The following is a 21,139-nucleotide window of genomic DNA, read 5'->3' as shown; positions in this document are numbered from 1 at the left end:
CCCAATTTTCTATATGCATTTCAAAAAGTCATTTCCTAAGCTGAGTAATTTTGCCAGATTGAGTCAAAAACAGTAAATTTCCATTCTTTTCATGATGTCTGCAGGGTCGACCGCAGAAGCTCAGACACAGCAAAACACTGGTGTTTGCTTCCATTCAGGGAGCTTCTAAACCAGTCATTCTCTACAAAAAAATAAAAGTTCTCCTTGGCTATAAGAATGCGGTTTCAGAGATGTCTGTGTTGTTAGGAAGCGTCTTGGAACCCAGTGAACCTCTGAAAACAAGACCACACGTCCATAAAGGTCTTACTCATTCGGTTGAGTGAGGCCGCCTGCGAGCTACAGCTCTCTCACTGCCCTCAAGTACACGCTGAGGCTCATGGCAGGCGAACCCAGTGTTGCTGGGTTTGAGTTTGTAGATGGGTAAGGACAGCCATCGATCAGTGTGCTGGTAAAGAATTCTAAAGTGCTGGAAAACCACGTGCTCTTGCACACCCCAAACACCACCCCCCTGAAGTTCCATTTCATCCCTTACTTATTTAGAAACCCTCGGCCAGTCTCTCCTGATAGCTTGATAAAGCTTGTGCTCTGTCTGCACAAGTGTCTGTCACACACCCTAGCAGAGGACAACCACAAAGAGTCCGTTTCTGATAGCGAAGTGGCCACAGAACCACTGGAAAAAGCAGCACCACGGGCAAACCAAGGGGCGCCTGCATCCACCAGGGCTCTGAACCGATGCCTTTGCCAGCCATCAACTCATCTGGAGTGAGGCACCCTTCACAGACACAGGACATCTCATAGAGAAAAAAAGGGGCAACAGAGTATTGCATGCAATTAAAAGGGTAATCTTTACGGGTGCCTGTGTGGCTTAGTTGGTTGAGCAGACGTTCGACTCTTGATTTTGGCTCAGGTCATGATCCCAGGGTCGTGGGATCAAGCCCCACGTGGGGCTCCACACTGAGCTTCAAGCCTACTTGGGATTCTCTCTCTCTCACTCTAAAATTAAGTTTAAAAAAATTGTTTAAGTATATTTACAAGTTTGCATGTCATAATTATACTCTGTATCACTGCTTTATTTACTTACGCAAGTGGAATTATATCGCTTTTATCTCTTCCTGTTATTGAAAGGACTGAGGCACCTGGGTGGCTCAGTCAGTTAAGTGTCCGACTTCAGTCCATGCTGACATCTCAGAGCCTGGAGCCGGCTTTGGATTCTGTGTCTCCCTCTCTTCCTGCCCCTACCCTCACGCTCTTTCTCTCTCTCAAAAATGAATAAACTTAAAAAAAAATTAAAAGGAGTATTAAATATTGTCTTTAAATTTAAATATTTTAAACTTTTAGATGCTTGTATATGCACCAACTAAAAAATGATCTGGTGCAGCTAAACAGTGGAGACATTATTAAATGTCTAATAATGTATGCTACAAAGAAGTCCATTGCCATGTCTCCTTCACAAAAATAAGCCTTTATATTTACTATGACTTCATAAGTGAACGGTTAAAAAATACTATACTGTCTTTCATAGATTCCCCAAAATTGTATTTTTGTGCAAAAAAAAAATAAATCTCCAATCTCGGCAAAAACAATAGCTACACATATATATATATATATATATATATATATATATATATATATATACACACACACACACACACACACACATATATCTTCCCCATGCTTTCCATTCTAACTGATAATCAGTAAGATTATATAAAATATACCAGTGGTGAACATTAGACTCGTTATTTCAAGTGGTAACTAAAGTAGGAGACACGAATGAGGGGGAACACTTACCCATACGACCTTCTCATTGTTGACTTGTCAAACAGTAATTCACTGTAAGGCAGTTTCTTGAACCGATCCCTGCCGACCGCCACGTAAAACTGCCCATTCTCCAACTCGGCCCCGCTCGCAACCAGCTTTCCTTCTAATGTGTAAAGTCTGCCAAAAATATGAATGCCAACAATTCAGCTCTTAACAAGCATGAGAGAGCTACTTAACATTACAAAGTTCAGTAAAAATCCTCTGCTCTTATGCTGGCTCATTTGTTACTAATTCTAATTATTGAATTACAAGTACCTCAAAGTCATTGGCTTCAATTAAATGCCAGCGTTATAATCCGCACAGGACATCGTCCCAAGAAACCTTAACCATCCAACAGGGGGATCCCGTCTTGCTGCCATAGTAAGATTTGGGACGGAGAGCACGAACTTGTACAGGACACGGGGCTTTAAATGGAGCTCCACTCCCGCTGAAGATCGATTCTTCTATTTCTATTTTGCGAGCACTCTTTAAAATTTATTTTCTTGGGGCGCCTGGGTGGCTCAGTCGGTTAAGCGGCCGACTTCGGCTCAGGTCATGATCTCGCAGTCCATGGGTTCGAGCCCCGCGTCGGGCTCTGTGCTGACAGCTGAGAGCCTAGAGCCTGGAGCCTGTTTTGGATTCTGTGTCTCCCTCTCTCTGACCCTCCCCTGTTCATGCTCTCTCTCTGTCTCAAAAATAAATAAACGTTAAAAAAATTTTTTAATTTATTTTCTTAATGTATTTGTCAGGTTGACAAACTTACTGCATTCTGTGCAAGAGCCCTCAGCCAAAATCGTACATCCAAACACACACAGAATGGGGTCAGACAACAAGAGGCAAAGGAGCCCATTACCAGGATTAATGGTGCAGAACCACATAGCATTCCTGCCTCTTCCTTTTTGGGTTGTTTTTTTTTTTTTTTTTTTGGCCTCCCCTCATCTTCCCAGAATCAAGGGATTTCACAAGGACTTCCCTTTACTGTAAAACCACTGCTGCAAACTACAAGGAATATGTTACTTATTAAAAGAACAGTGATAACTCTGCTAGACGATTTAAACGTGTCCACAGAATCTTTTTCTCTCCCCCTGAAGAACAAGAAAAAGCAGACTATTAGAAAACAACACCAGAGAAGTAATGCCTATTCTTGAAGGTTATAAATAGAGGAGTTAGTGACTGGAAGGATTTCAAGATAATCACTAAAGAAAATTCTCAGACTTCTTATATTACCTAATAAAGGTTAGTGACATTTGCAAAGAAAAAAAAAAGAAAAGGCAATGATCTGTCTGCTTCTTTACTGATTCTGTAAATGGCCATATCCAAAGGAGCCAGACAGTACAAAGAAAGCAGCCACAGAACCCCAAAATGTGTGTGGACGGATTTAGTATAAAGATGCTCCTTCTTTAGAACACTGTAACTCTATCCCTAAAGTCTAAATACCAACACTTAACCCAGATTTTCTGGTTTTCCTGCCGTTCACCCCAGACCAGGATGTCTGAGCAGTGATGCTACTGGCCTGTTGGACCCGACAATTCGTTGTTGGGGGTGAGAGGAGCCTGCCTGTGGACTAACTGTAGGATGTTAACAGCACCTGCCTCCACCCACTAGATGGAATAGTAGTAGCTGCCCTGTCCCCAGGTGTGACTAACAAAAAGGACTCTGGACACTGCCAAATGGCCCCTGGAGGCCCAGTTGCCCCTGGCTGAGAACCACTGGCCTGGACCCAGACCTTCATCTTCCTCCACCACAGGAAGATCTGAGTCAGTAGTTCACTTTTATGGCTTGAAATTAAAAGGCGGCTTCACTCTGGATCTGGAAGTAGCCAAGATTTGACTGATTTCTTCTGCAGGTAGTTACAGGTGCTGAGTAAATTCTAACCCAGGTTTTAGCCTTCTTTTACAGGACTTTCGCTAACCTGCTTCTTCCCTTTGTTACAAAAGGCAAGACACATACACAGGGAGTTGAACCAATTTTAATGAGATGCTTCTGATATATACATATACTGAAGCACAGGGAGGGTCCAACCAGGAGACTTTTTAATGTTCTGTGAAAGGAAAATGGGCATGTCCCCAGTGACCAGCAACCAAACCTCACTCCTATCTGGCATCGCACTGAGAATTAAATTTCTCCAAGTATTCAAGTATGGGGGGGGGGGGGGACATATATTTTCATTTCTGCATTTATACTCACATATATTTTATTTGTGTATACCAGTACATGTATGAACAGGTGTATCTGGGCATACAATTGTGTGTATAGATCTTTGCATGCTTTATATTATTTATTGAGTGGGTTTACATTTATGTATATGCCAAAAAATACAACTGTATATCTAACAAATAAATATATATATACATAGATAGATAGATAGATAGATAGATACATAACTATTGGGGTCTGCCTTCACTCCTGACACCAAAATAAAATCCAGAAGGATCAAAGTTTTAGGTGAAATTTAAAAGTACAAGATGAGGGGCGCCTGGGTGGCTCAGTCGGTTAAGCATCCGACTTCAGCCAGGTCACGATCTCGCGGTCCGTGAGTTCGAGCCCCGCGTCAGGCTCTGGGCTGATGGCTCGGAGCCTGGAGCCTGCTTCCGATTCTGTGTCTCCCTCTCTCTCTGCCCCTCCCCCATTCATGCTCTGTCTCTCTCTGTCCCAAAAATAAATAAACGTTAAAAAAAAATTTTTTTTTAAATAAAAAATAAAAAAAAAATAAAAGTACAAGATGAAAACACTACAGGATATTTTTATAATCTTGGAATGGGAAAAACCTAAACTAGTCATAAAACTTAATGATCGTAAGATTGAAAATTTGCACCAAAATTCAACTTAACTATATACCCCCCCCCAAAAAAAAAAAACCAACAAAAAACACAAGGAATATCAAAGACATAAACTGGAAATATATTTAAAACTCATATGAGAGGGGCGTCTGGATGGCTCGGTCAGTTAAGCCTCTGACTTCAGCTCGGGTCATGATCTCAGGGTTCATGAGTTGGAGCCCCACATCAGGCTCTGTGCTGACAGCTCAGAGCCTGGGGCCAGCTTCGGATCCTGTGTCTCCCTCTCTCTCTGCCCCTCCCCCACTCATGGTTGGTCTCTGTCTCTCTCAAAAATGAATAAACATTAAAAAAAATTTTTAAAAACTCATTATGAGAAAGAGCCAATCTCCCTACTATGTAAAGAGTGTCTCTAAATCAATAAGATAAAAATGCAAATGTAATACAGACAGTTCATATATAATGGAAGATAAATTTGTGGCATTTATTTAGAGAATAACTTAGAAGTTAAGAGCACAGGCTCTGGAGCCAGACTGCCTCCTCAGGAGGCCTGAATCCCAGCTCCGCTAACCACTACCTGCCTAAGCTTGGAGAAGTAACTTCCGCCCCCCACGCCCACCCCCGTCTCGTGTTTCATGTTTACTAAAAACGAATAATAACCCTACTTACCTCACAGGGTTGCTGACTTAATTAAGTTTAAAACGTAGAACACCTGGAAGAATACGTCGCATGCAAGAAAGGAGCAGCAGATGCTGTTTCGGTTGTTACTGTTGTATATTAAATAAATAAAAAGCAAGAAACGACGAAATACTGTTTTTACCCAATGTGAACGAAAAGACAAAATGTTTGATACTTTTACAGTATGGATGAGAGTAGGAGAACCAGGCCGTTTCATGTACTTTCAGTGAAAGTTCAAATCAGCACAGACTCTCCGGAAGACAGCTGTCAGTGTCTAGCAAAATTTTATTTCATTTTTAATGTTTATTTATTTTTGAGAGAGAGAGAGAGAGAGACAGAGCATGAGCAGGGGAGGAGCAGAGATAGAGACAGACAGACAGACAGAATCTGAAGCAGGCTCCAGGCTCCGAGCTATCAGCACAGAGCCTGATGCGGGGCTCGAAATTGCGAACCGTGAGATCATGACCTGAGCCAAAGTCAGACTCTTAACCGACTGAGCCACCCAGGCACCCCTCTAGCAAAATTTTAAATGCATTACAACTAGAAAGCAATTCGACATCTGTACTTCAGTCTCCTGATAAACTCTGCTTACATACAAAGACATGTACATGTAATAGCATAGGATGGGAAATAACCCAAATTTCCATCAAGAGGAGACTCTTCAAACAGATTAGGCCACACCCTTGAAATGGAATATTTTGTACTCATTAAAAATTGTAAGATAGAGAGTTATTCCTGCTCCAAGATTTGCTGTTATAGGAAAAACATCAAGGTATGTTTATATACTTACTCATACGTGTGTGTGTGCGTCACGTGTGTGTGTGTGTGTGTGTGTGTGTGTGTGTGTTCGCGCCCATCTGTGTTTTTAAGAAATAAAAGATGTACGTGCTTCCGAATGCACAAAATATTTCTGGAATAATGCAGAGAAGTATTAGAGAGGGGGGCTGGAGAGCCAAGGTGAGACAAAACACTTTTAGGTCTTTTGTCCTGTTTGAATTTTTTTCTTACCGCATCTAAAGTATCACTTTCAACTGTATCTAAATATGTGTATGCGTATTTATATTATTTATATATCATACCTGATTATATTTAAAATCTCAATGGCTGTGCAATTATGCATATTAACAGGTGAATACACATATATTAATCTATATACAAATTTAACTGAAAGAATATGCAATATTCTGAGAACTTATCAGATAGGTCTATAAAAAGATATGTAGACATACGGATATGAAAACAGGCACAGGAAGTTGGAAGTAAAAGTACACTCCTCTAGCAGAGTATGTTAGAGAGACTGAGAGAAAGACAGGATCTGAGAATGCCAGAAAACTCGGGACTGGATTTCAAATATTGTGTGTCACACGGTACATAGATTCTTAATAGGTTCTGTCTTTGCACATATTATTTGTAACTCTCCCACCAAAAAGAAACCAAATAAGTCAGCCTTCATCAAGGGATAATTTCCTATGCTTCACAATTTAAAAGCCACGATTTGAATCTTCACTTAAATTTCATGGGGCGTCTGGGTGGCTTAGTTGGTTAAGCGTCCAACTTCAGCTGGGGACGTGATCTCACGGTTGGTGAATTCGAGCCCCGCATCAGGCTCTGTGCTGACAGTGGGGGGCCTGGAGCCTGTTTAGGATTCTGTGTGTGCATGTGTGTGTGTCTCTCTCTCTCTCTCTGCCCTCCCACACTCATGCTCTGTCTCTCTCTCTCCCTCTCTCAAAAATAAATAAAACATTAAAAATTTTTTTTTGAATTTCATAACTTGAGGAAATGCTCTTGATTTCTGAAGTTTAAATGACCCCACTTAATTACCTCTCTAGCCTACCCCCTTCCGCCTTAACCCATTCAAACCTGCTCATCTCTGACTTTTTATGCTAGGCAAATAGGTTTGAGTATCAAGGAATCAAAAATATCTCCTGGAAAAAAGGACAGCTAATTAGAGCCAAGAAGCTAGCTCATTCAATAAAAACTCCTTCTCAACCAAAAGAAAGTTGACATTTACCTATTGGCTCTAAACTAAAAGAACAAAAACAGTTAATACTTGAGGATGCACTACTATGTACCAAGGACTATCTTAATCTCTTTATGTGGGTTACCTCACTTCTAACAGGACTCTATAAGGTAAGTACTACTACTTATTTTACAGACAGGGAAACTGAGGCAGATAAATGGAGCCTCGCCGGAGAGCTGAAATTCACAATCTGGGGACCAGTGACTCCGGAGCCTGCTGGGGTCACCCTGAACAGTTATGAAACCCGTCAGACTGCCCTGATGTACCTGTGGACAGCCCCGCTCCTCAGAGTTACTTTGTCTGTGACCATTTGTAGGACATGATCCCACTGACTCAAGGTTTTTCTAGGGATGAGGAGGCGAGAAGCCGGACTTATGAGGTCTCCATTGGCAATCAAGCTGGGGGGAAAAAAAAAAAAGAGAGAGAGAGAAAAAAATGAGTGAGCCACATCATCGGAAACGGTCATACTTTTAACACCACGGAACAAATTCCAAACCACGAGGAGAGCAACCAAGCCGCCAACCTCAATAGGAAAGGGCTCCAACTTACAAGATAGTGCAGGGCTCCTGCAGCGGTTTTCTGAAGCGAGCCGACACGTTGAGTCTCCTGTGCATCACTGGTTTCACCTTTAGAAACAAACACATGTAAATCACTGAGCTTCAGTTTTCTTTCTTTCTATTTTTTTTTCCTAGGAATTAAAACTACAGGTGTCCAAGGAATGGGCTTGTTAAAGATCTTGTTGTTGTTGTTTTTCCCCCCACTTACATAGAGCCCAGAGGGTATTATTACCTGCCCTGCAATATTAATATTACCTGCCCTTAACAAAGCTCTCAAGAAAAATTTCCCTTAAGCTCTGGCACACTGCCTCACAATTGTGCCTATTGTGAGAATTTTAAGGCAACATTTTATATGTTTTTATTTATTTTTTTAAAGACACATTCTAGAAGTGATTGGCCAAGTAAGTTTTTTTAGTTTATTTATTTATTTTGGGGGAAGGGGGAAAGAAAGAGAGAGAGAGAGAGAGAGAATCCCAAGCACGCTCTGCACCATTAGCACAGAGCCCAACATGGGGCTCGAACTCACAAACTGTGAGATCACAACCTGAGCCAAAGTCAAGAGTCAGATGCTTTAACTGACTAAGCCACCCAGGGGCCTCATACATTCCTTTCCATAAAACAGAAACAAAGTAATTCTCCAGTCACAGCATACTTCTCTCCCGCGCTGAATCTGGGGGCCCCCCCGGGGCAGTGACACCATCACATTCTCCCCAAGGACTCCACTTCTCCCCTCTCCAACAGCCCACTTTCCTGGGTCTTTGCTTCCAGGCTCATGGCTGCTGCTGGTGAGAAACAGGAGCCCCATGCCCACACCCCACCCCTGCCCCAAGACACCTGCTCCTGAGCCCAGGTTTTGGCTCCCAGTACCCCTCTCCTCCCCGTCAACTACTTGTGTTTTTTCCAGCAATGAGCTGTCCGAATCCCTCCCTCTCACTCTGAACTCTAAACTTCCACTCCAGACACACTCAGCAGATCATTTCCTTCCAAACTTAAGGAAATTGGGGCCAACAGACATGAAGCCCTTGGAGCTGCCTTCACTCCACAACTCACCTCATCCACGTCTTCTCCCACTTTTCTCCTTTCCTGCCTGTCTCACAAGGACCCTTTATAGAGCTAACCCCGACCTTGATTTTGTCCCCAGCTGCCTCTACTCCATCCACTAGTCATCTGCTTGACTTAAAGCTGCCACCACATCCTGGTTCCCTATTGCCCCTCCCGGCAGTTTTCCCATTGCACTTACCATCGTCTGACGTAGGACACATTTTATTAAAGTAAAACCTTGGTTTGTGAGCATAATTCGTTCTGGAAACATGCTTGTAATCCAAAGCATTTGTACATCAAAGTGAATTTCAAGAACCATTGGCTCAGTTGTGATCATGTGACATTCAGCGTCCTGAATGACTCCTATTGCAAGACCCCGCTCGTTTATCAGAAAGGTTTGCTCGTCTTGCGGAACACTGGCAGAACAAGTTACTCGCAATCCAAGTTTTACTGTATTTGATTTTCAATTGCTTGCCCCCTATTGTGTCCCTTTTGGGTTACTCTCAATATTACCTAGTAATAGACTGAGCACATACTTCATACTTTTTTTTTCCAAATGTCTTGCCTCTTGACCTTGATAAAGACCTTCATTGTTGGACTCTTGAAGGTGAAGGTGAATATGTTATGTAAACAAATAACTTCAAAACTCTCGTCAAACTGACTAAAATACGCTATTTTTCTTCAGAGCATACATATCTATAATATATACAGAAATTCATAAACACATAATTTAAAAATAATTATATAGTTCTGAGTATATAATTTCTAACTAGAATTAAATCAAACCACTGTTCTGAATAATAGTTGTTTTCCTCATTCTGCATGGCAAATTTTTCCCCAAATGTTCATGAGTAGCCAGTTGAACTAAAGATTAATCTTAAAGAGATATTTGAGTCATTATAATTAAATTAACTAGGCTGTTTTCAGATATACTAAGAATCTCAAAATATAATCCAAGTAACATATGTCAACTGAAAAAAAAAAAAAAAAAGAAAAAAGACCATTGTATAAAGCAATTCAAACTTTTTGGAAAAAGTACGATTTTTAATTTACAATGCATTTTCAAATAATACCTTCAATCACACACAAAAAAATAAGTCAAATCAACTGCACACAAGGGAAGCTTTTCCAGAACCCTTAACAGGAATGAAATATTGGTCGCTTGGTGCTAATCTAGAGAATTATAGCTTTAGATAATGGAAAACATAATAATAAGTTAGAATATGTTTTTAAATTTGTAAATTTTCTTATTAGCCCATACAATTTCCCTTGCCCTTTAAACAGTATTTGAAATATGAGTATAATGTTAAGCATCAACACACCTAGTTATGGAGGGATGGATACCCCAGGATGGAATGTGAGGACTCGCAACCCAGACCCTTGGGTGCCAGGAACAGCTTTCATTAGTGACTGACCAATGGCTACAACGTTAGTTGTCAAATCCATGACTATGGAATCAAGTCAAGTGAAAAGGTATCAATTCAAAACTCAAAACTGTTATAATCTGTTATAAAAATAAACTCAAGGAAAATGAGTTTTCCTTTTGGACCCATATGCTCACAGCGGACCTCTTGCCTGGATTCTTCACTGGGTTCAGCACTGTCTTGGAAAAACCAGTTTATTTGGATATTGACAAGTAGAGTCTGATTGGAGAGAAGAGTCATTCCCTCAGTGGAAGTTAGGTAAACAGGTGGGTAGGTAAGTATTAACTGAATAAATATTTGGCTAACATTCTTCTCGAAACTAGTTCTAAAGAGAAAGATGGCGAAAGTGCATTAGACATGTCCGCTCTGTTAGAATGAGGTGAGCCAGGACTCTAGTCTTCAGACAGAAGTCACAGGTGCTTTCCAAAAGATCCCTGTGTCTCTCATTTCTTTTATCTTAATGTTTTTATTTATTTTTGAGAGAGAGCATGAGTGAGGGAGGGAGGAGCAGAGCAAGGGGGGCAGAGGATCTGAGGACGGCTCAGTACGGACAGCAGCGAGCCCGATATGGGGCTCAAACTCACGAACCGTGAGACTATGACCTGAGCTGATATCAGACGCTCAACCAACTGAACCACTCAGGTGCCCGTCTCTCATTTCTTATTTAGATTGTGTTTATGTCACAGACGGCCATATCAAACAATTTTTAATGCCCACAATGCTTATGTGAACCTGGTAATCTATTTGTGATTTAACTCAAGTTCATAAATTCCGCCATCACACTTAGTAGGACAATAATCACAGCTGGGTCACATTCAAGTTAAAACCTACATGACTCAAAAAGTATGAATCTGTTATAAAAATAAACTCAATGAAAATGAAATTGTTGCTTTGAAAATATATATTTGAAACAACAACACCAAAGTCTGCAAACGAGTAACTGAGTAAAGATCTACAATTCTGAAACTCCAGCACTGACTGCCAAAACTTTTGACGTGAACCAATGCAAAGCCTCACGTCTCATTTTCTTAATCTGCAAAAATAGTGATAATCCTGCTAAACTAGCCCAAAGGGATGCTGCATGAACTAATTAGCTAAGTGGCAATATCACTCCCTCGGGCTGTTAGGCTGAATGCTTCAGAGAATCCACCTGCCTCAAATCTCAGCACGGATACATCACCCTCTTGAAACCTCTTGAAATCTAGCCCGAGAAAATTAAAGTCAGTCTCAGGACCTAAGGAAATGCTGTTAAATAGATGCCATCCCAAAAATCTAGCGACCTCTCGTGACCTCTCGTGACCTCTCGTGAACATCCGTTATAAAAATTTTTAAGTCAATATTAAATAACTTTTAAGAACACATACCAGGTTTTTATGACTATCTGTAAGATAAACTTAGGCATTTGGGCGGGGGGGGGGAATGTAATGAAGCTATTTATTTGAAAAAAATACAGGCCAACCCACACAAAGAGATCTCAACTCTATATTTTCCTTGTCTGGATTGAAGAAAAAGTAGGTTCTCCAAATGGGAATCTTTGAGGAAACTTTGTTAACTTCTTTGCAGAGATGGCACACAGCATCAAAGAGGAGAACAAAGTCCTTTACAAAAATATTTAATCAATTTTCACCAATTTTTTACAAGTTTTTATTTATTTTGAGAGAAAGAGAAAACAAGTGGAGGGTGGGGCAGAGAGAGGAGGGGAACAGAGGATCCACAGTGGTCTCTGTGCTGACAATGGAGAGCCTGACGCGGGGCTCAAACCCACAAACTGCGAGATCATAACCTGAGCTAAAGTCAGACTCTCAACTGACTGAGCCACCCAGGCGCCCCTAATTTTCACCATTTTTTGATAAATGAGAAGAAAAGGGCCAAACATTTATAAAAGACCAGAGTTTCAACCAGAGTTGAAAATAACTCGCCTAGGAGTCAATATAGCAGACATGTCCAAACTAGGCTAATTAGGGATTGTCCTAAAGAAGTTTTTCAGGGGCGCTTGGGGGGCTTAGTCAGTTAAGCGTCTGACTTTAGCTTAGGTCATGATCTTACCATTTTTGAGTTCAAGCCCTGCATCGGGCTCTGTGCTGACAGCTCAGAGCCTGGAGCCTGCTTTGGGTTCTGTGTCTGCCTCTCTCTCTGCCCCTCCCCCGATCACACTGTCTTTCTTTCTCTCTGAAAAATAAACATTAAAAAAAAGAAGTGTTTTTTAAAATAATTATCCTTTTTTTTCAATATTACTATTTTTTAAGTAATAATATTGAAGACTGGCCAAGATGCCTGATGGATGCTGACAGTATGATGTGATGGTTTCTATGATAATAAATAACTGGAAAATGCCTCTGTCAGAGGGGATTTCATGCTGGGAATCTCTCCTAAGCTTCATGGAATGAAGCCATTTCTCATGGAGATACTCCAGACACATGGACTAAAAGAGAAATGGGACAAGAAAAGGCACAGAACAAGATGTGAGGACAATAACCAAACTTTCCTAAAGAATAGTTGACTCACCCTCTCCTTGGATTTCTACCAATGGTCTTACACTGCATCTCAGTTGTGAGTTTTGCCACATTCTAACCTACGGATTAACACAGACCTTCTGAGACACAAAAATTGCACCCTTTTCCTATCACTATGTGTCCCTTTTTCATATCTGAGGAAATAAATTCTAATAATTGGGACATATTTTGATAAAGAAAATGCATCTTCCGTGCTTGTATCAAGACTGTGTTTCTGGGGTGCCTGGGTGGCTCAGTCAGTTAAGGATCCGACTTCGGCTCAGGTCATGATCTCACGGTTTGTGGGTTCGAGCCCTGCATTGGGCTCTGTGCTGACAGCTCAGAGCCTGGAGCCTGCTTCAGAGTCTGTTCTCCTTCTCTCTCTGCCCCTCCCCCACTCGCACTCTGTCTTCCTCTGTCTCAAAAATAAACATTAAAAAAAGAAAATTAAAAAAAAAAAAAGATTGTGTTTCTATTATTAAAGGTCGTCCCCCTCCCAGGGATAGTTCTGCTTCTGGTAAGAAGGTAGAAGGTTGTAGGGAACTATTGTTCCCAGCATGACAACAAAAACTGAAAGATACGCTAAATATCATGATTTTTATATGTAAAAATCCCATGTCATTATGTACATGCATAACATGTACATGTATGTATACACCCTCATGAACACATAGTGACTTTTTTTAAAGTTTTATTTATTTATTTTGAGAGAGTGTGTGAGTGGGGGAAGAACAGAGAGGGAGAGAGAGAATCCTAAGTAGGCTCTGCTCTAAAATAGCACAGAGCCTGATGCGGGGCTCAAACCCTCAAACTGCAAGATCATGACCTGAGCAGAAATCATGAGTCGGACGCTTAACAAACTAAGCCACTTAGGCTTAGTGAAATTTTTAAGTGTGGTTAGTCTTGGAGGGTGCGCTGGAGTAGGATAAGTGAGGGGATGTAATAAGGGTACTTTCCTTTTATACTTCAATTCTTTCTATATAATTTCTTTTACCTTTTGACCCCTTCACCCATTTCTCCTACCCACCCTCTCACCTCTGACAATCACCCATCTGTATCTATGAGCTTGTTTTACGGGTTTTTTTTTTTAACTGCACACAGAAGAGAGATCATATTGTATGTGTCTTTCTCTGATTTTTTTTTCACTTAGCATAATGCCCTTGAGGCCCATCCATGTTGTCAAATGGCAAGAATTCATTCTTTTTTTGTGGCCAAATAATATTCCCTTATATTTATAATTATATATACAAATACATATCTCACAATTTTTATCCACTCACACACTGATAGACACTTAGGCTGTTTTAATATCTTGGCTTTTGTAAACAATGCTGCAATGAACATGGGGATACATATATCTTTTCATTAATGTTTTTATTTTCTTTAGAAAATACCCCTAAGTAGAATCTTTGGATCCTATGATACTGAAGGAACCTCCATACTGTTTTCCACAGTGACTGCACCAATTTACATTCCCACCAACAGTGCACAAGGGTTCCTACTTCTCCGCATCTGCACCAACACTGTTATTTCTTGTCTTCTTGATAATGGCCTAATACGTGTGAACTGGTATCTCTTTGTGATTTTGATTTGCATATCCCTGATGATTAATGATGTTGAGTATCTTTTTATGTACCTATTGGCTATCTGTAGGTCTTCCTTGGAAAAACGTCTACTCAGATCTTCTGCCCATTTTTTAATGGGATTGCTTGGGTTTTTTTTGCCACTGAGTTGTATGAGTTCTTAATATATCTTGGAGATGAGCCTCCTGGCAGATGTAGGATTTGCAAATATTTTCTACCATTCAGTAGGCTGTTTTTGCTTTCTTTCATTGTCAGATTCAAATTATCATAGCCAAGGGGCACCTGGGTGGCTCAGCAGGTTAAGCGTATTACTTTGGCTCAGGTCATGATCTCACGGTTTGTGAGTTTGAGCCCCGAGTCGGGCTCTGTGCTCACAGCTCTGAGCCTGCAGCCTGCTTTGGATTCTGTGTCTCCTACTCTCTCTGCCCCTCCCCCACTTGTACTCTGTCTCTCTCTGTCTCTCAAAAATAAATAAATGTAAAAACAAAAATTTTTTTTAAATTATCATAGCCAAGACTCAGATCAAGTAGCTTAACTGCTTATGTTTTCTTCTAGGAGTTTTATGCTTTTAGGTCTTAAACATTCAAGTCCTTAATCCATTTTGAGTTAATTTTTGAATATAGTGAGAGATAGTGGTCAAGTTTCATTCTTTTGCATATGGCTGTCTAGTTTTCCCAACACTGTTTATTGAACAGACTTTCCCTGCTGTATATGTTTCCCTCCTTTGTCATAAATTGACCATATGTGCATGGGTTAATTTCAGGGCTCTCTGTTCTGTTCTATTGATCTATATGTCTTTTATCCAATACCATACTGTTTTAATTACTATAGCCTTGTAAAATAGTTTGATATTGGGGAGTATGATGCCTCCAGCTGTGTTCTTCTTTCTCAAGACCGCTTTGGCTGCTTGGGGATTTCTGTGGTTCCATACACATTTTAAGATTTTTTTTTTCTATTTCTTTAAAAAAATGTTATTGGAATATGCAATAGGGATTGCACTGAATCAGTAGATTGCTCTGGGTACTAAGGACATTTTAGTAATATTTATTCTTCCAATCCAGGAGCATGTTATACCTTTCCACTCGTTTGTGTCTTCTTCAATTTCTTTCAATGTCTTATAGATTTCAGTATATCAGTCTTTCACCTCCTTGGTTCAATTTATTCCTAGGTATTTTACTCTTTCTGAGGCAATTGTAAACAGAATTGCTTTCTTTTTCTTTCTCACGGTTTGTTATTAGTGTGTAGAAACACAACCGATTTTTGTGTTTTAATTATGTGTCCTCTAACTTTACTGAATTCATTTACTAGTTCTAACGGGTACTTTGGTGAAATATTTAGGGTTTTCAATATATAATATCATGACATCTGCAAGCAGTGACAGTTCCACTTCTTCACTTCCAATTTTAATGCCTTTTATTTTTTTTTCTTGCCTAACTGTTCTGGCTAGGACTTCCAATATGATATTAAATAAAAATAATGAAAGCAGGCATCCTTGTCTTGTTCCTAACCTTAAAGGAGGCTTTCACTTTTTCACTGTAGCTGTGGGTTTGTCATACACAGCCTTTGTTATGTTCCCCCTATTCTCACTTTGTTGAGAGTGTTTCATCATAAATGAATGTTGAATTTTGACAAATGCTTTTCCTGCATCTATTGAGATGACCATATGATTTTTGTCCTTCATTTGATTTCATTTATCCACATTTTGCTAATGTGGTAGTGTATCACCCTGACTACTTTGAGGATGTTGAACCATCCTTTCATCCCCAGAATAAATCTCACTTGATCATGGTATGCCATCCTTTAAATGTCAACTTTGGTTTGTTAATATTTTGTTGAGGATTTTTGCTATGTTCATCAAGAACACAGGCCTGTAATTTTCTTTTCTTGCGGCATTCCTTGTCTGGTTTTCGTATCAGGGTAATGCTGGCCTTATAAAATGAGTTTGGAAGCTTTCCCTCCCCTTCTATTTTTTGAAAGACTTTGAGAAGGATTCATATTAAGTCTTCTTTGAATGTTTAGTAAAATTCACTAGTGAAGTCATCTGGCCCTGGACTTTTGTTTTTTTGGTAGGTTTTTGATTACTGATCCGCCTATTCAGATTTTGAATTTCATGATTCAGTCTTAGTAGGTTGTATGTTTCTTGGGATTTATCCATTTCTTCAAGGTTGTCCAGTTTGGAGAGTAGTCTCTTATGATCCTTTATATTTCTGTAGTATCAGCTGTGACATCTCCTCTTTCATTTCTGATTTATTTGAGTCTTCTCTTTTTTCTTGGTGACTCTAACTAAAGGGTTGTCAATTTTATCTTTTCAAAGAACCAGTCCTTAGTTCCACTGATCTTTATTGTCTTTTTAATCTCTATTTCATTTATTTGTCTTCTAATCTTTGTTATCTCCTTCCTTCTTCAAATTTGGGACTTTGTTTGTTCTTTTCTTCCTAGTTCCTGGATGAATAATGTTAGATTATTTCAGACTTTACTTGCTTCTTGAGGAAGGCATTTATCACTACAAACTTCCCTCTTGGAACTGCTTTCGCCACCCCCTATAAACTCTGGTGTGTTGTATTTTCATTTTTGTTTGTCTCAGGTATTTTTCATTTCCCTTTTGGTCTCTTCTTTGGTTCACTGGTGGTTCAGTAGCATGTTGTTTAATCTCCACATATTTGTAGGTTTCACACTTTTCTTCATGTAATTCATTTCTAGTTTCATACCAGTGTGGTCAAAAAGGATGCTTGACATGATTCCAGGCCTCTTAAATTTACTGAGACTTTTGTAGCCTAACAAAGGATTATGATCTATCCCGGAAAATATTCAACTCTTTATCAGGTAAATTACTTACCTCTATTTCATTAAGGTTTTTTCTCATTTAGAATGGATTCCTCTTTTTTTTTTTTTTGCTGTGTTGGTTTTCATACAGTATGTGAAACAACCAAGTCTCCCAGTCTTGAGGAAGTGGCTTTGTGTAGCAAGTGATCCTGGTTCAACCCTGCCCTAGCCCTCTGTCATCTCCCACACCTTTGAGCTTCCCCATGCAGCCTATTAGATATTTAATGGCTCCCAGTAGCTGAAGTGCCAAGACTTGTCAGTGTCCCTAAGGGGAGATTCTCAGCACCTAGACTCAGGCTGTTGGGAAGCCAGATCCTCAGGCAGCAGCTTTTAAAAGTATGTAAATATATACAGTCCTACATATGCCCTTGGGGACCACAAGCATAAGCCCCACTGGCCTGGAGATCCAGCAGGGTCCCAAGGGCATCAGTCACAAAAATTAGGGCTCTAGACATAAAAACAAGGGTACCAGCTGTGAGTAAAGTTCTCGTCTAGGAGACACTGGTGCTCTGGAGCATGGCAGAGAGAGAATGTGAAGACAGCACCCACCTTCCACAGTCTCTGGAGAAGATTGGAGTTAGCCCCTCGTATAATTTAGAAGCCTGCTTCTCAGGCTGCCATCATGATTAGCTAATAGACCTCCTTCACAGAAAGACACAGCTCCTGGGTCTATTGCCTTTTGCTTGGTCCTAGGGGTGTGGTAGCTCACAGAAGAACTCTTTCTCCATTGGTTACAGTCTTGTGGGAACCACAAGCATAAGCCCCACTGGCTGCCAGAGCCAGGCAATGCGGCAATGTTCCCTGGCAGTAACTGCAAGAATGCAGGTGTGAGACAGGGATATAGAAGTTCCTTTCTGGATGACACCAACTATTACAATCCCAAAGCCAGGTGGTCAAGAGGTGTCTCTTACTTGGGAGCCCCAAAGACTGAGGGACCAAACTCATACAAAAGCCTCCTTCCAGGAGATACTGGTGCTCTAGAGCCCAGTAAGGATAGAGTGCAAAGGTGGCACCTGCCAGTGTCCATCCCTGGATAGTGTTCCAGCAGGCTCCTTGGATGTCAGCATTAAATTAGACATCTGCCTCTCAGGCTGACACTTCAGTAGAAGGAAGTGAGCCTCCTTCACTTTGAGTGTGAGCACAACCTGCTGCTTCTGAGCTTGACCTCGGAGCAGGTGAGTCCAACCACGCAAGGCTTTTAAGAGATCTCCTCCAGATCACTGCTATCTTGTGGGTCTTAGGACGCAGGCCCCATTGGTCTTTAAAGTTAGCTATTTTGGGGGTCTATCTCTCAGGAACAGGCTCTACACGCTGAGGCGCCCAGTGTGGTGTTTGAACCATTCACTCCTCAGGAAGGAATTTCAGGTTTTGAGTTTTCTCCCACCTGTGGGTTTGCCTTGGTCAAGGGTGGGGTTTAAACGTGGGGAGTTTATGTCCCGGCCTCTCCTTCCTGCTTTGATGCACCTTGTTTCTCATTTACCTTATGTGTAGTTGCCACTCAGCCAGCCTTTAGAGTTTTTTAAAAAGTTTGTTCCACATGTAGCTGTAGACTCAGGGTGTCCACAGGAAGAGGTGAGTTCAGGATCTTTCTCTGTTGCCATCTTAAACTGGAACCCATCATCTTTTTTTTAATGCATCAAAGACCTTAGGATGCAAAGAAATCTAAATGAACTAAATTCCAGAGAGGGATGAGCCCTTTCTAAATGAGAAGAAATCTATAGCTGCTTTCATCCCCCGGGGCACAGCAGGCAGAAAGAAAAACCTTTCAGAGACAGCCAGTCCATGGGCTAACATGACAGAGAAGACCGAGACGTAGGGCACACATCCTCATCATCCACTAAATTCTTCCCCACGACACCTTTAAGTGCACAGAAGTGTAACAAAAGCTAAGAGCAGAGGAAGCAATCCCATGGCGTGGAAGGCTAGAGGTGGGGCTGGAGAACAGAGAGAAGACTCCAGCGATGTCCAGGTCTGGGCAGTTTTCAACCTGCTGCTTTTGCACTGGGTCCTGGGGCGAGCAAGTCCGTGCACAAGCCCTTTGAGAACCGAGTTTCCTACAGCCATTTGGATCTGTTGGACATAAGCCCTGTTAGTTTTCAAAGCCAGACATCTGGAAGGCTTGTCTCTCCAGAGCATGGTCCCAAGGATTGGGGGTCCCACGCCCCTTGCTTCTCAGGGATGTGCTCCATTTTTGCAAGACCCTTCCATCTTGTAGCGAGCTGTTCTGGGAGTGGGGTTTTTGGCAAGACTGTGTCTCTGCCTCTCCTAGACATCTTGACATGGCCTTTTTACCTTTTGTCGTCAAGGAGACATTCAGCTAGTTCTCAGGTCTCTTTCAGAGAGAATTGTTCTATAGATAGCTGTACATTTGGAGTGTCTGTGGGAGGTGGTGAATTCAGGGTCTTCCTAGGCCGCCATCTTGAACCTCCTCCAGATTTTTCAGGCAACACAAAATTACATGATATACATAATGCCCATCTACTCTATTCATTCTCGTAACAGATTTAAAGGGGTTTTTTTTTTAAACAAATACAGATTTGAACCTTGGATATTTCTTACAAAACATATCCTTTATGATATCTGACATACTAAACTGTCTTTTTTCTCGTACTGAGCTCTCCAGGACTTAAGAAGATTAAGTTCCAAAAATACTGCTAATCTGGAATAGCATAGCTCCTAGGTATTTGGGGTATGTGATCCTCTATGAGAGTGAAGAAAAATAAACATGGAATGTGTAGCTCGAAAATCTGTCATAATTCAGCAATATGTCAATACGTTGTCCAACTCCATCATTCTGTGATCATGCTAATGATCACGTGATTCGTGTTTCCTATGCTAAAGAATACTTCTGTCCACACCTAAATGTTGGTTCTTCCCCCAGAGTTACATCCATGAACTCTACACTCTTATGTACATACTGTCAATACATATTACATACCTAACGTCTATTTCTTTTTGGGAGAGAGCAAGCTCAAATGGGGGAAGGACAGAGAGGGAGAGAGAGGGGGAAGGGACAGACAGAGAGAGCCAAGCAGGCTCCATGCCATCAGCGCAGAGCCCAATACAGGGCTCGAACCCATGAGCCGTGAGATCGTGACCTGAGCCGAAACCAAGAGTTGCACACCCAATTGACTGAGCCACCCAGGTGCCCCCCTGTACTCTTTTCTTTATAACTCAAACACTCTCCCTAGTCAAATTTATCCAACTCAATGTTATTTATTAACATCATTTTGTTGATAACGATCAAATATCTATCTTTAGTCCAGATCTTTCTCCTGACACCGAGGCATTTTTTTTTTTAGCACATGCCATGCCCAGAACTGTATCAAACACCTTCCATATGTTACCTTAACTTTTTACGTCATTTTCACATGATAGTTATTTTCAAGTAAGTTTACAATTGTAAAACACACCAGAATTTATAAAATGCTTTCATTTACAGTGACATTTGTTCCTCAAAATCACATTATAGGGTTAGTATTAGTCCAATTGTATAAATGGGAAAACACGAACCTCTCTGTCAAGGTCACACAGTAAGCAAAGAAGTGGACCCATGAATCCGTGTCTTCTGTTTCCCAGTCCACGCAGGGATCCATTCCTAGTGCTAATGGTGCCCAAGACAGAAGTGAGCCACCAATAGTAGACACATATTCACACCTATTTAAATAAGATCTTTCTTGAATTATCTATAACTGAATATATATAGATATTTATATATAGGCAAGCCCAGAATGCCCTTATTCAGTGGTCTCCATATTTTCTCAAGACCACTCAACTTTCTCTCCCTTTGCCTGCTACCTATCAAATATTCTTTACATGATTATATCAGTACAATTTATAGAACCCCAATAGAATGAACATTGAAATCTTTTACCCCCCAAACTTCTAGAAATTCCATAAAGGCATGGTGGCAAAATCAGCCCAGCCACTGAGATATTTTGGGG

At 40.8% G+C, this 21,139-nt stretch overlaps 1 protein-coding gene across 1 annotated transcript in view; it reads right to left on the bottom strand.

The window, feature by feature from the left end:
* Window positions 1-21,139, bottom strand: part of DCDC2 (doublecortin domain containing 2) — a 163,358-nt gene that overhangs the window by 106,609 nt on the left and 35,610 nt on the right. The window contains exons 4-6 of the mRNA XM_078446586.2: window positions 7,825-7,901; window positions 7,542-7,673; window positions 1,792-1,938 (exon numbers count right to left, since the gene is read on the bottom strand). Coding sequence (XP_078302712.1) covers window positions 1,792-1,938; window positions 7,542-7,673; window positions 7,825-7,901 — 356 coding nt within the window. The remainder of the gene's footprint in view (window positions 1-1,791; window positions 1,939-7,541; window positions 7,674-7,824; window positions 7,902-21,139) is intronic.

Source organism: Panthera onca, chromosome B2, assembly GCF_046562875.1.
Source record: "Panthera onca isolate mPanOnc1 chromosome B2, mPanOnc1 haplotype 2, whole genome shotgun sequence".
Taxonomy (NCBI): domain Eukaryota; kingdom Metazoa; phylum Chordata; class Mammalia; order Carnivora; family Felidae; genus Panthera; species Panthera onca.
Note: the sequence above shows the minus strand (reverse complement) of the source record. Positions and strands in the feature narration are given on the sequence as shown.